This window comes from Mustela putorius, unplaced genomic scaffold (genome assembly GCF_011764305.1).
Source record: "Mustela putorius furo isolate JIRA1106 unplaced genomic scaffold, ASM1176430v1.1 tig00000196_pilon_pilon_pilon, whole genome shotgun sequence".
Classification (NCBI taxonomy): domain Eukaryota; kingdom Metazoa; phylum Chordata; class Mammalia; order Carnivora; family Mustelidae; genus Mustela; species Mustela putorius.
Genome location: NW_025421310.1, coordinates 4,439,816 through 4,456,481, shown reverse-complemented (window position 1 = coordinate 4,456,481; position 16,666 = coordinate 4,439,816). Strand labels below are relative to the sequence as shown.

Below are 16,666 nucleotides of genomic sequence, written 5' to 3'. Positions count from 1 at the left end.
AGAGGAGAGACAACAGTTTTGACACACATGACTGTGTGACGGGGGGCTGTGGGAGGATGGAACGTGGAAATAGTGAACGCTATGGTACTCATTAGCGCAGTGGCCCAGATGTGTTTGCTTAAGAATGTTTTGGGCAAGCAGTAATTTCTCCTGCTGATCTGCCCGGGACAGGTGTAAAGAAACCAAGTGTGTGACTGCAGATTTCAATGGCGACACGTGGTGGACACCTGACTGATACTCTAAAACGAGTGAGTTTTTTGTGGTTTTTTTTTTTTGACGATTTTATTTATGTATTTGACAGAGATCACAAGTAGGCAGAGAGGCAGGCAGAGAGTGAGGAGGAAGCAGGCTCCCCGCTGAGCAGAGAACCCAGTGCGGGGCTGATTCCAGGACCTTGCCTGAGCCAAAGGCAGAGGCTTTAACTGAGCCACCCAGATGCCCCTAGTGAGTTTGTTTTTATCACACAACAAAACGTCTCAAAATAGGCAGCTGTTATCCTTGCCTCAAAGGCTCCGTGAGTCTGTGCCTGGGAAGAGCTGGCATGAGAGACTATACGGGCCTTCTCTTGGGCTAAAGGGCAGCAAGTCCTCTCAGACAAGAAGCAGATGCTACATGTGATGGCATATCTGTAGGACTCTCTTCTATCAGAGAAAGAGACATCCTTTCTTTCCTTTCAATCCTCCAGAACGCTTTCTTCTATAGTTCTGAGGTGAGAAACGAAGGCAGAAGAAAAATTATTGAATTTCCTTATTACTTACAGCCCACTGACAAGTCCTGGAAAAAGGCAGAGTGACATTCCTCTAGGAACTCAGCTGCCAGGATGTTGACACTTTGCTAAGTGTAAAAGGAAATTCCACTAGACCCCCCCCCCATCCTCTAAGTCTCCTTTAACATATAAAAATTCTGTTGGAGGCCGCCTGGGTGGCTCAGTTGTGAAGCTAAGCTTCTGCTTTTGGCTCAGGTCATGATCCTGGAATCCTGGGATTGAGCCCTGCACTGTGCTCCCTGCTCGGTGGGAAGCCTGCTTTTCCCTCTCCCCACACCCCAACCCCGGCGTTTGTGTTCCTGCTCTCACTGTCTCTCTGTCAAATAAATAAAATCTTAAAAAAAAAATTCTTTTGGAAACTTCCTTTATCTCTACATAGACCCCCTCAAATACATGTTGGCATTCATCTCCGGGCGTATGACCCACCAATGTAGATCTGAAGGGTCTCATGACTCAGGTTTTATTAGACGGTAATAAATGGCCTTTTTGTAACAATAGTTAGCCCTTTGAAAGTCCTGAAAATCTTGCTTCCAAAATTCTGTAGAGACTTACACTATTCCTAACCCTCTTCCAACTTGAAAGTATATAATAAAGCCACTCCTCCTGACCCCAGTGTAGTAGCTCTTTCCTTCCTTCCTTTCTTTCTTCCTTCCTATTTTTTTTTTTTTAAGATTTTCTTTAATTTTGAGAAAGAGAAGAGAGCATGATTTGGGGCAGGGGCAGAGGGAGAAGCAGGGAGCCCAGGGAAGCCAATTCCAGGACCCTGGGACCATGACCTGAGCCAAAGGCAGATGTTTCAGCCACTAAACCAGCCAGGCACCTCCCCACCCACCCCCAGTGCGGCTCTTTCTGCCACAGGTCCTGTGCCCCATGCTTTAATAAAACCACCTTTTTGCACCAAAGACGTCTTAGGAATTCTTTTTTAGACATTGGCTTTGAGCCCTCGCATCTTTCCTACATCAATCTCCACGATTGTGGATACCACCTCTATTAGTTATGATTCTACTATTTTATACCAGCTTGGCAAAATTCTTGCACATAATAGAAACTAAAGAATATATTGAATAAATAAAAGAATAAATGAAATACTAAAGTGGCTTAATATCAAGCTCTAGAATATCATTGTGACTTTGTGCCAGAAATTTCTGGCTTGAACCCAGAGCTCTCAAAATTTCATTTGTTAAGAAATTGCACAGTCTCTCAATCTCAGGTTTGTATGCTTAAACTATCAGGATTTATTTATTCATACCTTCATTCCCAAATTCACTTAGCAGCCTCAGGGCCTGTAGATACCCCCCCCCCCCCACCCCAGTGAACTCCTGAGGGAACTCGCCTTCCCCAACAGCAGGTGTTAGCTTCAAGGTGTCAGTCAAATTCCAGAGGCCAGCGAGAAACCGACAGAACAAAAGACACGGAATGGACTGTGGGCCTGGTTCCGGTACAAGCTTGTTGCCTTCCACACATTCACAGGATTATTGGGAGACGGCTGCCTCATTCAGAGAAACGGGCAGACCAGGGCCTTACCAGGATTTAGGACATCTCAGCCCTGGCCCTCTGGTTTCTCTATAGCCATGCAGTGTCCAAATTCATAAAGCTCTCTTCGGTGCATGGCTTCCCAAACTTTCCCACCAAAGTTTCCCTAAACAGCAGAAAGAATGATACTCACTCTTGGGAGGTGATCTAAGGAAAACACAGAACTGCCAGATTGCAGGTTTTCTTGATTTTCTTGGCCATCCCCTTTGTTCCAGCACCACCAGGTGTGCAGAAGAATCTTCCTGTTCAAGAAGCAGCTTCCTCCAAGGAAAAACCCCTGAAGGGGTGAACAGGACAGGGGTTTTGAAGTCCCCAGGGCCTGGATTCGGAAATCAGCTCTGACCTTTGCTAGCCCTGCTCCTTTGGGTGAGTACTTTCCTAATCTCCTTGTGCCTCCATTTATGCACCTGGAAACCAGAGATTTCAGTTAGAAACAACTCTGAGTAGGGTAAAGGATTAAATAAAACCTTAAGTGTGGGATTCCTGGAGGGGTTCCTCGGTTGGGGATCTGCCTTCAACTGAGGTTACCATCTTGGGGTCCTGGGATGGAGTCCCACACTGGTCTCCCTGCTAGGGGGAGTCTGTTTCTCTCTCTCTCCGTCTCTCTCTCCCCCTTCCCTTTTCCACCCCCATTCATGTACTCTCTTTGATACATAAATAAAATCTTAGAAAAACACAATACAAAAACAAACCTTAGGTGGAAAAGACACTTTTGACCAGGGACTGTGATGTGCTAGGTGCTAGCAGCAGGGGTGGTAGTAAAAGTCCTAATAATCATCTCTGGTAACTGCTATTTTCATATCACCACTGCTTTGTCACACAATCGGAAATCCAAGAATTAGTCCCTCACACATTTCCTCTTAGTATCTAGCCCCGGGAACTCGTTCATTCATCCGGTCAGGCCAGCGCAACCACAAACCCTGGATTTGCACCAAACAGGCTGCAATACCGCGCTTTGCAGTAAGAAGTGGGTCCTAGTCCTTTGCCCCTTCCTGGCGCTGAGCTCCCCAAACCGTTGGAATTCCTAAGGGAGGAGAGAGTGAAGGGTGTCTTTTGTCATGTTAAAGGCACCGCAGTGTGGGAGTGGGGGTGAGGGGAGGGACAAGGGACTCCTGGGGTGGGGGCTGTGGTCAGGGGAGCCAACCAAGTGACTAGAGGGCTCGAGCTTTCACTCCCACCCCCCCAGCTCTGTGGAAGGAAGAGGGGCTGGAAACTGAGTCCAGTCACCAACGGCCATGCCTACGTAAGGAAGCCTCTGTCCGGGCCCTCCAGGCTGGCGAACACGCGGAGGCTCCGCCACGGCCGAAGCCGGGAGCCCAGTCCCGCGGACTCCGTCCGGCCGTTTTAGGACGGCTGGCGACCTAGTGAGTGGACGTTTGTCCGAACCGCGTGCACCGCTCTTCGCGTGTTGGTCGAACCCGGAGAGGCGGGTCACGGGAACCTCCGACGGGTGCACTGGGTGCTGTTGTCTGGTCGGGGTGGGCGCGGGCCCGGGCACTGGGCTCCTAACCGCGGGCGTCAGAGTCGTCCCGGCCCCTGGGTCGGAATCAGGCTGAGCGGAGGAGCCCGCCGGGGTCAGAGGACGGTCTGAGGGTGGGGAGAAGAACGGAGCCTGCACACGCGGTCCCAACGGTGGTTTCACACGCGTCCTTACACGAGCGCGCGCCTGTACAAACGCAGCCTCTGTGCACGCGCACTGCCCCACAGCCGCGAGGGCCGGGACCCAGGGTCAGGTGGGAGCTCAGCTCAGCTCCTAGGCCCCACGAATCCGTGTCACAGCTGCTCTGCCGTCGTGCGAAAGCAGGCAAAGTCCGCACGTTTGCGGGACGCACGCACGCCCCGAGACACACACAACGACCCACCCTGCGCCTCCCGCTCGCAGACGACCAGGCGCTGGGTTCGCGACCGCAGCGCACGCCCCACACCTCTCAGACCCCCAACCGCGAAGGGGGCGGGGCCTCGGGCACCGCCGCCGCGCTCGGCCGTGACGTCATCGCGCGCCGCAGGAGCTCCCGGGAAACTTGGGCTGCGGGCTGGGGAGACGCCACGCGAAGGATCCTGGGGTTCTTCGTTCTACGTAGGCGCCAGTGGGATTCCCTGCGGGCCTGGAGGAGCATCCCTCCTCCGTCCCTCCCGCGGGTCCTTTCGACTGCGGCCTGACAGATCTCTGCCAGCGCAAGCCCGGGTCCCTCAATCGCACGTTTTGGGCCTGGCCCTCCGGGGACGCTCCGCGCGGCGCCCCAAAGGCCCCGAGGACGTGCATTCTGAGCTCGCAGTGCGCACGCGCGAGTGCGCGCGGCAGCACCCGCGGGTGAGCCCTGCAGTGCGAAGTGGAGGGCGCTGGGTCGAGAAGCCCCCGGACGGGCATCTGCGGGTGTGCACGCGATGAGGGTGGCCAGCCGCCGAGGCTGGGTTTGGGTCAATGGATCACGGAAAGACTGCGCCTGAGGGCGTCAACGTAACTTAGCGGAAGGAGCGAGTCCGCGCACCGCGCGGTAGGGTCTGGTGTGCGCGGCCCCGTGTGAAAGATGGGATGGTGCAGGGGCGGGGCCTGGCGCGGCGCGTGCGGCAGCGCCCCCAGGGCCGCTCTGATTGCGCGGCAGTGCTTACGTACGTGCCTTGCGAGGGCGGGAGGAGGGGTGTGGGGCTCAGGCCAGCCTGTGGGAAGGTCCCGGGAGAGGCGAGTGAGCGCGTGCGCGCCGCGTGGCTTTGTTTAGGGGCGGGGCTGGAAGTTCTTGGGGACGCCCAGTGGGCGGGCCGGCGGCTGGTCTACGTGTTGCTCGTGTGAGGGGGCGGGACTGGCGGTGCGTCTGGGGTTACGGAGGAGAGTGCGCAGGCGCGGCCGGGCGCGGGATGCTGCGCAGATTTTGGAGTGGGCGCTACCCGGACGCGATCCCTGGGGACTGAGGTGAGTGTGAATGCGTGTCTGTAAAGTGGTGAAGTTGTGCGGGGTCGCGGGGCGGTGCGAGGTTGTGAGGAGGTGCAGGGTGGTAGGTCGGGGGTGGCGCGGGGTCGTGAGGCGGCGCGGGGTGGCAGGTCGGGGATGGTGCCGGGTCAAGGGCCCGGGACGGTGGGGGGGGGCGTGACGCGGGGCTCGAGCTACGCGCCCGGGGCTGCGTGCACGGTGGTGGCCGGCACTGTTCGGGATGCGTGGTGGCGGCTGCGTGCGGGAGACGGACGGCAGATGTGGGAACGGTCGCGTGTCCCGGACCGTGGGCTTCCCTGTGCGGGGCGGGGCGTTTGGGAGCGGGGAGCGGACGCGTGCAGGAGGCACGGAGGCTCCTGTTGGCGGAGCGCGTTCGTGTGCTGCCTCAGACCCGGGGGCCGGTGCTCGCCGTGTGGGACGCCTGTGGGGTTACATTGGCGTATCTGCCCCGATGGGAGGGTTCTGCGCGGCTGCGCGTGCTGCCCGCCCGGCTGGGGTAGGAAGGAGGCCGGAGTGCCCTTCGGTGAGAGGGAGGGCGCGCGAAGCCAGCCAGTGACACGGGTGCGACCCCGGCGCAGAGCTGTGGGTGCCGTGGGTCGTAGCGCTGGGTGTCGTGTGAGGTTCGGGGGTGGAGGTAGGGTCGCGGTGCTGAATGCTGGGGAGGCTTCGGTCTCAGAGCCTCAGAGGAAGGCACCACGGTGGAGCACGGTGCTCCCGGTAGCGCAGCTACCTCAGTGTGTAGGGGAAGGGAGAGCATGGCCCAGTGGCCTCGGGGACCGCTGGCTGCGGGGGCCTCTCCTCTCCTTTCTAACGGGGGACTCCAGGTTCCGTCACTCACCACTCGTGCAACTTCCAGAGAGGTTTTGGAAATCCACTTTTCCTCGTTTCTCTTCCCACGCAGGGATGGTAGTAGTAGTGATTTTAGCCTTGTGGACGGTGAGGAACATGTAAGTTGAGTGTTTGATTATTAAATAATGACCCCAAGGATCTCACACCCACCTAGAGAGCAAGATCCAGGGGAAGAATAGCAGAAGTTGAGCCAGAGCTAGGGTTTTGGAATCATATAAAATAACCCTAAAGTCTAGGCTAGATAGGTTCAGAATTCTCTGGTCGGGGTCCTGGGAAGGCAGTAGTGGGGTGTGGGAGGGGAGACTAGGAGTCCTGGATCTTCCAGAATGGAGATGTCTCGAGGGAGCCTGTGAGCTGAATATCCTGGGTTGGGAAGTAGCAGGGCCCAAGGAGTAGTATTTCCCAATGACACAGGAATTGGAGATGTTTCTGTGTCAGACCAGGGTTTCTCATTCTTTGCATTGTGGATATTTTGGGCCAGGGAATTTTTTTGTTTAGGGGTGTGTGTGTGGTGGGGGGGGAGGGCCTGCCTGTTGTAGGATGTAATTTAGCCTTATCCCTAGAGTCTACACACCAGATGGCAGCAGCACATCTCCCTCCTCTACAGGCTGTGAAAGCAAAAATGTTTCCACACATTGCCAGGTGTCCCCTGATGGGCAGAGTCACCCCAGTTGAGAACCACTGGTGTATAGGGCACACCATGGACTTTACTAAAGTGTGAGGATAGGTAGGAGAGTTGGGGGGCTGGAGGAGAGAGGTGATAAAGGGATGATGATCTCTAGGTGAGATAGTGTCTGTGGTCTGCAGTCTGGGTGGGCTCTGAGAGGCATCACTTACTTTGTGGTGTAGTGGCCTGCCATGGGTCAGGCACTGTGCTAGTTAACTGGCTAGACCGATTGCAGTTCATCTGGAGTGTGCATTTGATAGGAAGACAGTTCAGTTTATATTGAGCAGTCATAAGTGGTTGGAGAAATACAGCAGGGTGAAGGGATTATGGCTTAAGCACAGGATCAACACACAGATTTCCCATCTCATTCAACCCCAAAGCTGGAAAGGGCCACCAGCAGTGACTTGGTGGTATCCTTTGATCAGGGAATCCAAGAGTTTGGCTTTGAGCTTATCACAGACTTTTCTCCTTCAGCACTAAGGTCTGTGTTTGGGGCCGGGGCGGGGGTGGATCTGATCTTTTGCCCTGGCTCCTGAGGCTCATAGATACTGGCATAATGGTCCTAAACTATGGCTTCTTGGGGCTCTGAGGTTGCTCAGGTTAAACATCTGCCTTTGGCTCAGGTTATGATCTGGGGATGCTGGGGTTGAGCCCCATGTGAGGCTCCCTGCTCGGCTGAGAGCCTGCTTTTCCCTCTCCTGCTCCTCCTCCCTCTTGTGCTCTGTCTCTCTCTCCCACGTAAATAAATAAAATCTTTAAAAAATAAAATGAACGATGACTTCCTATTAGCATCACCTTGGAAAGTTTTTACTTACTCATTTTTTTTTTTACCTATTTTTTTAAAGATTTTATTTATTTGACAGAGATCACAAGTAGGCAGAGAAGCATGCAGAGACAGAGAAGGGGAAGTAGGCTCCCTGCTGAGCAGGGACCCCGATGCGGAGCTCCATCCCAGGACCCCGAGATCATGACCTGAGCCGAAGGCAGAGGCTTAACCCACTGAGCCACCCAGGTGCCCCTTTACTTATTTTTTAAAAGACTTTATTTGGGGTGCCTGGGTGGCTCAGTGGGTTAAAGCGTCTGCCTTCGGCTCAGGCCATGATCCTGGGGTCCTGGGATTGAGCCCTGCATCAGGCTCTCTTCTTCAGTGGGGAGCCTGCTTCCCCCCTCTCTCTGTGTCTGCCTGCCTCTCTGCCTACTTGTGATCTTTTTAAAAAAAAAAAAGATTTTATTTATTTGTGAGAGAGAGCACGTGCACCCTGCTTGCATGAGCCAGGGGAGGGAGTAGGTTAAGGCAGAAGGCGAGGGAGAAGCACTTAGCCATTTTTCTATTGATGGGTATTTTGGTTATCTCCAGTCTGTTGGTAATTTGTATTTGGGAAGCACTGGCACTGCTCTAAGTGTGTTACGTGGTTTTATTCATTTAATGTTCCAAACAGCTCTTTGGAGTCATTGTTACTTGCCCCGTTTTCCAATTGAGGAAGCAGAGGCCTAAAGAGGACATGAGAGTTCACCCAGAGAAGGGTTGCAGAGTTAGAAGTTGAGCCCAGACAGCCTCCAGGCTCATGCCCTTAACTGTAGAACCTTAAGTGCCTATTCCTACAAGTCTTGCCACAATGAATACCTTTGTGTGTAATTTTATCCACATGCAAGGACTTCCAAACACAGTACCAGAAATGAGGTTTACTGTGTTAGAGGAGATGTGTACCTTCAATTTTCAAAGATTTGCCAAATTACCCTCCACTGAGGTTGTGCTAGTTTCTCTCCTGCCTGCACTGTATGAGAATTCTACCCACAGCCTTCTGAGTGGGTTTCAGGCTTCCTTGGTCTTTTGGATGTGTGGTGTATACTGAGATAAAAGGGATAAGGAAGGTGAGGAATTACTGTGTGCCTCTTGCTGAGGATAGTTTCTGTAAAGGTAGTGCATGTAAACTTCCTAACAGCTAAGGGTTTTCTTTACCCCGATATTTGGCAGATGCAAATTTTGAATCCAGAATTATCTAATATCAAACTGCTGTTCCTTCCTCCCCAGCAGTGCTGAGTTTCTCAGAGAAAATTTTTCTGTGGGCAAGAATTGTGGTTTTCTAATTTGGGGTTAGTGCAAACAGCATTGAGAAACCACAAGATGGACACGATTCTACTTCATGCAATAATCTGTTCTACCTGAGGAATTGGAAGGGAAAAGCCAAGGGATGTAATTAACTGATAAATAGTTTAAAGTAGGATATTTTTATCAATACAAGCTCAGATTTATTATGATGTAGGATGCCAGTCATGTGGATGTTTGAAAATGAAGCAGAATCAACCAGCAGAACTTTTCTATAATGATAAAGCTGCTTTGGGTTCTGTTCTGGACCACAGAACTGGGCATTACCATTACAGTTTGGGACTGTTAGTCAAAAGTAGGAGAACTCCCAGACAAAGAATGCAGCTTTGTCCTAAGAGACTTTGTGGTATTGGAGTGCTGGGCCTGGTTCACACTAGATCATAAACCTTTCCCCAGTTCTGTGCTCAGTGATGTGAGTTTGGTAGCTTGCAGTGGGGCCCTTAGGGGCATGTTTACACCATGGAAATTGGCAGGTCCTACAAATCACCCAGATAACCCTGCCCTGGAGTTTAATGCGGAGAGAATTCAGGCCTCTGAAGACTTTGGGTAGGCCCCTTTGTCTACTTTCTGCATGAGGGTAGCCTTGTTCAGCACAGTCACAGAATGGAAGGCCAGACCACTTGGTTGGTCACTGAGTCACAGCTCCTCAACCTTAACATGAATCTCCCCAAGTCCTGTAGCCAGTCTGATATAACAAAGGTAAACGTCTCGTAACTGTGGTGCCATACTGATGTCTCTTAAACCCTGCCAGAGTGGACAGCAGGGGTATTTCACGTATAGACTCCTGTGTCACACCAAGAGGGCAGATTGTGCTGCATGTTGGTAGGGGCTCAAGCCTAGGTGCCATTACTTAAACCTGTGTGGCAATAGGCAGGTCCATGTTGAGGTTCCTTTTTTGCTCTAAAGATGGAAGAAGATCATGTGATTTATTTAAAATATCTAGTACAGGGGTGCCTGGGTGGCTGGCTCAGGTTATGATCTCAGGGTCCTGGGATTGAGCCCCGCATCAGGCGTCTTGCTCAGTGGAAGTCTGCTGCTCTCTCTGCCCCTCCCTCATTTGTATTCTTTTTCTCTCAAATAAATAAAATATTTTTAAAAAAATTTTAAATAAAATATCTCGGGGCATCTGGGGGTTGCTCAGTTCAGCATCTGCCTTCAGCTCAGGTCATGATTTAAAGGTCCTGGGATTGAGCCCCACCTTGGGCTCCCTGCTCAGCGGAGAATCTGCTTCTCCCTCTCTCTCTCTGACTGTCCTCCCTGCTTATGCACTCTTTCTCTGTCTTAAATGAAAAAAAAAAAATTTTTTTTAAAAACCTTGTACTTTATTAGCCACAGAGGTGATGCCATTCCCCAGGGATGAGCGTATTCTACACGCACACCTGAGCACTTCCCCAGAGCACGGGGGCAGCGCAGTGACTCAGCCTTTCCTAGACTCGCAGCCCACAGCACTGGCCCCATCCCACCCTAACAACAACAATAATGATAAATTCAGCTGCCCTTTGAGCACTGACCATGATACTAGTATCCCACCCAAAGAACTGCACTCAGGTTGAAGAGGTCCCTCTTTGAAGAAGTGAAGAAGTGACGGCACCACACCATGGCACTTGGGGTGTGCACGTAAGTGGATGGAGACAGATGGTAGCGCCAGATGGACTAAACAAACAAATTACATAGTGTTTTGGGGAAGGACTCAGTCTTTCCCCATGTGTGTCCTTTACTCACATATAGCATGGCCCTTCTTATACCAAATGTGTGAGGTTTTTTCCTCATGAGGCAATTTTTCAACAGCAACTGGGCGTCCTACAATTTAACTCAGTTCTAACCAGCCTGTCTCCCTGGAGATAGTGCATGATCCCATGGGTTTAGGACTCAATCCCATGAGACTGCCCCTCTACTTCACAGACCAATCACAATAGTAGATCCCAGGCTACCCACAAGTTCTGTCCAACATGCTCCAAATCAGAAGTTCCCCGTCTCCTCCAGTTCAACTGATTTGCTGGAGCAGCTCATAGAACAGAGTGGAAACATATTTGCCAGTTTAGTAAAGGCTATGTAGAGGGTACAGATGAAGAGCTACATAGGTGAGCTATGTAGGTGAGGTCTGGGCGGGTACCAAGTGTGGGAGCTTCTGTCCCTGTGGATTTGGGGTGTGCTGCCCTTTCAGCATGGATGTGTTTACCAGTGTGAAAGCTCTCCAGACCCCATACTATAGGGATTTTGTGGAGGCTTCCTCTTGGAAGCATGATCAGTCATTAATTCCATTTGCAGCTTCTCTCCTGGAAGATGCCGGAGTGAGGTGGAAATTTCAAGCTTCTACTCATGGCTTGGTCTTTTCTGGTGACCAGACCCTGTCCAGGAGCGACCCAGAGTCACCTCTTTAGAACAAGAGACGTTTCTAGTGTTCTTATCACTGACAAATTTATGAGGGTTTTAGCAGTTCTGTGCTATCAAGGAAGGGGTCAGAGACCAATATATACCTTTTTTATTCTCTCAGTCATAGAGCATTAGTGATCAGAGTTATGAAGAAGAGAGAAGTCAAGGCTGGACAAGAGAGACTGAAGAGTGATCGGTAGAGGGTGAGCGGCAGGTTGCAGTGTTACTAGAAGGGTTAGGGTGAGACTGGCAGAGAAGTAAGATCGGAGCATAGAGCAAAATGAGTGAGGAACTGAGGCAGGGCTGTGGTAGCACATTCGGGGACTGTCAAGGAGGGCTGCATGAGGAAGGAGAGAGAGGCAGGACCTTCATTCAACTTCTGTTAATCTTCATGACAATTCCAGAAGTTCTGTATTGTTCTCATTAAGGAAAGAAAATGGTAGAGAGGTTAAGTAACATGGCCATGGTAGCACACCTAAATGAAAAGAGTTACCACACCCAGGTGGTCTGACTCCAGCATAATGTGTTTACTTATTTTTTTAAAGATTTATTTATTTTAGAGAGTGTGAGAGAGTGAGTATGAAAGAGTGTGGGGAGGGCAGTGCTAGAGGGAGAGAATTTCAAGCAGACTCCCTGCTGAATGTGTAGCCTGATGTGGTGTTTGATCTCACAACCCAGAGATCATGACCTGAACCAAAATCAAGAGTCAGACTCTTAACGGACTGAACCACCCAGGTGCCCTCAGAGTGATGTGTTTAACACAGCCTTTTCCTCTGACCTAGAGGGTTAGCAGGGTATCTGGGTTAACCTCAGCTTGAATCCTGGCTCTGCCACTTTCCATCCTATGACCTTGAGCAAGTTATTCCCACTCTGTGCTTCATGTTCCTCATCTGGAAATGGTGTTAGTGGAGTGAGGATTAAATGATGGTCTTCCTAAAGTAACACCTTGCATGTTTAAGCACTCAGTATTCATTTTAGTATTAGTCTTAGTTTTATTACTATTGCTTACTACTAATGCTTTTCTCTTTGTAAAGAGGAAAGCATGATAAACTAAATGTTCTTCTGACTGGATTCCTTTAAGCAGTATAGGGTGATCTTAGGACTTGCATTTGAACTAAAACATACCCATTCTCAAATTCTAAACATAATTATGGCCTTGGTTTCATTTGGCTTCCCTAACTCCACCCTCAAGAGAGGAAAAAAAAAGAATCTGTAGAGAGAAATATTCATATTTCCATATTCAAGACTGTATGCAACTGTACCTTTTTCATAGAAAAATCACCAAAAGGGCCTTGGTGGCTAAGTTGTTAAATGTCTGCCTTTGGCTCAGGTCATGATCCTGAAGTCCTGGGATTGAGTCCCATATCAGGTTCCCTGCTCAACAGGGAGTCTGATTCTCCCTCTGACCCTTAAACCACTTGTGCTCACTTGTGCTCTCTCTCAAATAAATAAATAAATAATAGAAAAGAAAAATCAAAAGATTTTTATGACATATTCACTATTGCATTGTTGTTGGCACTGAAGTATGTTGATGGCATTCTTTAGAGGTATGTGCTGAACCATGTAGACATGAATTTTGATTGTGTTTATAATTTTGAAATGATTGCAGAAAAAAAGGAAAATGTTAACATTTGGTGGAAAAGGAATCAGCTGTTCATGATACTATTCTTTTCTCTACATTTCAAATTTTTCAAAAAGGGGATATATAAAGTACACTCCATTTCTGCCTTCTGTAGACCCTGGCCTTCTCCAAAAGACAAATTTAGAGAGCTAAAGTCACTGCTAGCAGAAATGTTTCTCTATAAGATGATGTTGACATAAAATGTCAGCCCAGTTTCATCATGCCAGGAAGCATTGGACTGGTTATTGATTTAGTCAGCAAGTATTTCTTGAGCACTCCACTGTGCAGATATATTCTCAGCTCTCAGGATAACAGTGAATGAAACAGTCAAGGTAGCTTGCTCTCGGGGAGCCCAAGTCAAGGTGGGGGAGATTGTCCCCACACAAACACAAACGTAAGCTGTTGTAGGGAGGCAGGTTGTGCTATGAAGAAAATGAGGCAATTGAAAGGTATAGACTCCAGTATAGAGCAGTGTTATCCTGTGGAAATGTAATGCAAGACATAAATTTTCAATTTTCTAGCAGCCACATTGAAAAAAGTGGAAAGAAACAATCGTTACAGTTAATCTTAGCACATTTTATTTAATATATCCTAACCATCAGTTTGTGATCTATATAAACAAAAATAGGAAATATTTTATATTTTTTCATACTAAGTCTTTAAAATCTGTGTTTTACACATGCAGTACACTTCAGACACTTAATTTTTACTGTTTGATCTGTATTTATTTATTTATTGAGAGAGAGTGCACAAGCAGGGGGAGAGAGAAAGGGAGAAGCAGACTCCCCGCTGAGCAGGGAGCCCGATATGGGACTCAGTCCCAGGACCGTGGGATCATGGCCTGAGCTGAAGGCAAACATTAACCAACTGAGCCATGTAAAGGGTACAGATGAAGAGCTACATAGATGAGGTCTGGGCAGATAGCAAGTGTGGGAGCTTCTGTCCCTGTGGATTTGGGAGTGTGCTCAGGTGCCTCTTGATCTGTATTTAAATTTCATAAAACTTATCATTGGAAAAATAGATTCACATACCCAGTTATTTCAAACATTCTTCAGAGTTCTACAGTAATTAAATCGAGGATCAGTTTTTAATTTTAGATTTAATTTTAACTTGTTGATTTTAATATTTATTATTTTATGAAGACTTTAGTAATAAATTAATTGAAACTAAATAGCATTAAACACTCTGTTGCAGTAGCCTTATTTTCAGAATTCACTAGTTACCAGTAGCTAATGCATATATAACAGCATAGGTGCAGAGTGACGCAGTGATAGAGGGGCCTAGTCCATCCCACCAAATTTCAATGTCGGATTTACACATAACCTGCCTGATGAATTGCCTCTTCAGCTCTTGCATCCCCTCCACCTCTCATCAGCATCCACAGTGTACTCACCACAGAGCCACTCATCAAATTTTGTTAAATGTTAAGTCACATACTCCACTCCTCAGACTCCTGCTCCCTCAGTGATGTCTTATCATGCTTAGGATCAGTTCCAGACCACTCACAACCCCTTTGTGTTGTGGCCCCTCCTGAGCTCAATCATCTCAGAGTTCTCCATGTCATAATTCTCCATCTCACTTGTTCTGCTTAAGCACACCATTTACTTTCCTCCACACACCAAGTACACACCTGTTGCAGGGCCTTTGCGCCTGTTGTACCTCTACCCAGAATGCTCTTTCCCAAGCATCGAAATGCCTGACACTTGTACTACAGTCACACCTCAACTCGGTGTTGCATCCTTGGAGAGGCTTCCCTCAACTACCTCTCCACCCCCAGCGCTGTTTTGGAGGGGGGTTTGTTTTGTTTATATAGCAATGATCTCAGCTGACTCTGTGTTCTATATGAACTTGCCATCCCTGGTGGAGTGTAAGGTACAGGGGAGCTGGTAATTCTGGTCTAACTCTGCTCTTTCCTCAGCACCTGGGACAATGCCTGGCACATAGTAGACATTCACTTGCTTTCTGATCTGGAGCCTTCTGTGATCCTGGGAAGAGAGAGCACTGACTCTGCCCCTTCTCTGAGAAGGGTCAGGAATGCTGCAGAAGATATTCTGACCTCCCTTCATGTGTGTCTGTGCACCTGTGTGTATGTTTGCTTGCGCATGCACGTGTGACTAGGGTGAAGGACCAGGGAGTTCTTACCCTAAATACGCTGGGACTACCCAGAAGGCCCTGTCATCCTCATGACTTTTTTCTTTTCCCACAGCCCCACCTTCTCTGCACTCTGCCCTTCTCCAAATGCGGACCCTCAAGGGGGAGGAAAGGATGCCTGCTGCGCGAGGGAAGTCTAGGTCCAAGGTAAGTAGTCACTGTTCTTGCGGGGAAGTTCCATCTTGTAAGACATAGGTCATTCGCTTTCCTTCCATGGAAGCTTCCTGCCTGACAGAATCCCATCCAAGTTCTGGTCTTTGTTTCCTCCCATCAACCATGGAGGGTAGGAGGATGAGAAGAGTTCCAGCAGCCCATGTAACCACTCAGCGCCCTCCTCTCCTTTTTTCTCAGTGTGCATATGGCTATTTGCCCATTTGTTTAGCATCTCCAGGTTGTGTGCCTCAGCTGTTCCTGGGTAGTGGAGGAGAGCCACCATCATTTCTCAAGGTAGACAGGAGTGCCCAGGCAGCATCTGCTGAGGCAGAGGAGGATTCGAGGTTGTGCTCTAGAGTTAATCTGTTAATGTCTCTTTGTTTTTATGTGTATAGCCCATATTTACAAGGAGGAGCTCTCTCTGATTTCAAAGATTCCACATAACCTTTCATTCAGATTGGGTTCTTTGCAATCAGGCCAGTGAGTCAAGCTTCCGTTAAAAAACACGCTTCACCACTTTAGATGATGAAGTGATTTTCTAAAATAAGCATCTTGAATGCGATTTCTCTAATAAATACTTTTTCCACAAACTTGGCTGCTCAGAACATCACATATTTATGATGCACAGTTTGTGGGTTGGAGATCAGGCACAGTGCAGCATGGCTGCGTCCTCTGCTTTCAGTCTCCCAAGGCTGCAAAAAGGTATTGGCTTGCTGTGTGGACAGACCTGAGGCTCAGGTCACATCTGAGGCTCTTCAGAACTCACTGTTTATTAGCATATTCAGTTTCTTATGCTTGCTTTCTTTCTTTCTTTCTTTTTTTTTAAGATTTTATTTATTTATTTGACAGACAGAGATCACAAGTAGGCAGAGAGTCAGGCAAAGAGAGAGAGGGGAGGAAGCAGGCTCCCTGCTGAGCAGAGAGCCTGATGTGGGGCTTGATCCCAGGACTTTGGGATCATGACCTGAGCCGAAGGTAGAGGCTTTAACCCCCTCTTCTGCTTTCTACATGTCCCTTCCCCCACTCCCCCCATCTTCAAGCCAGCAATAGCAGATCAAATCAGGCTTCAGATTTCTGACTTCTTTTCCACTCCCCTCTTCCAGCTGGAGGAAATTTCCCTACTGTTTTGGGTTCCTGTGATCTGCTTAGATAATCCAGGATAATCTCCCTATTTAAGGTCAAGTGATGAGTAACCTTGGTTACATCTACAAAGAACCTTTGGCCCTTTGGCTCTTTAGAGAGTGTGTAATTAGGGGCATTAATCAGAAGCCATATTGCCCAGATTGAACTCCAGGTTCTCCATTCACTAGTTGTGGACCTTCCGTCCATAAGTGACGCTCCCGTCTCTGGGTCTCCCACTTCCTGATCTGTAACATTGCTGTGATTCTCTCACCAGTGCTGTGGTCACTGGTTAACATGAGTCAGTACCTGCAGGGAGCTTAGAAAAATGCCTTTCCTTTGTCAGTGCCCAGTAAATCCAAGTTGTAACTGCTTTTTATGGGACATAGTTTTTAATAATA

General features: G+C 49.1%; 1 protein-coding gene and 1 long non-coding RNA gene across 6 annotated transcripts in view; one reads left to right on the top strand and one right to left on the bottom strand.

The window, feature by feature from the left end:
* Nucleotides 1-353: 353 nt before the first annotated feature.
* LOC106004131 lies at nucleotides 354-3,529 on the bottom strand. Its single transcript, XR_001177003.2, has 3 exons — nucleotides 2,992-3,529; nucleotides 2,433-2,706; nucleotides 354-704 (listed from the first exon to the last, which is right to left on the bottom strand). It is a non-coding gene; the product is annotated as an uncharacterized LOC106004131 (long non-coding RNA).
* The window catches only part of ZNF667 (zinc finger protein 667), a 30,908-nt gene continuing 16,779 nt past the window's right edge, over nucleotides 2,538-16,666 (top strand). Inside the window, exons 1-2 of one of the 5 annotated variants that reach the window (XM_013048062.2) lie at nucleotides 2,538-2,665; nucleotides 15,049-15,140. In XM_013048062.2, the coding sequence (XP_012903516.1) occupies nucleotides 15,081-15,140 (60 nt within the window). In that variant the 5' untranslated portion in view covers nucleotides 2,538-2,665; nucleotides 15,049-15,080. The other 4 variants (XM_004776926.3, XM_004776923.3, XM_045076870.1 and 1 more) reach the window with 4 other exon arrangements.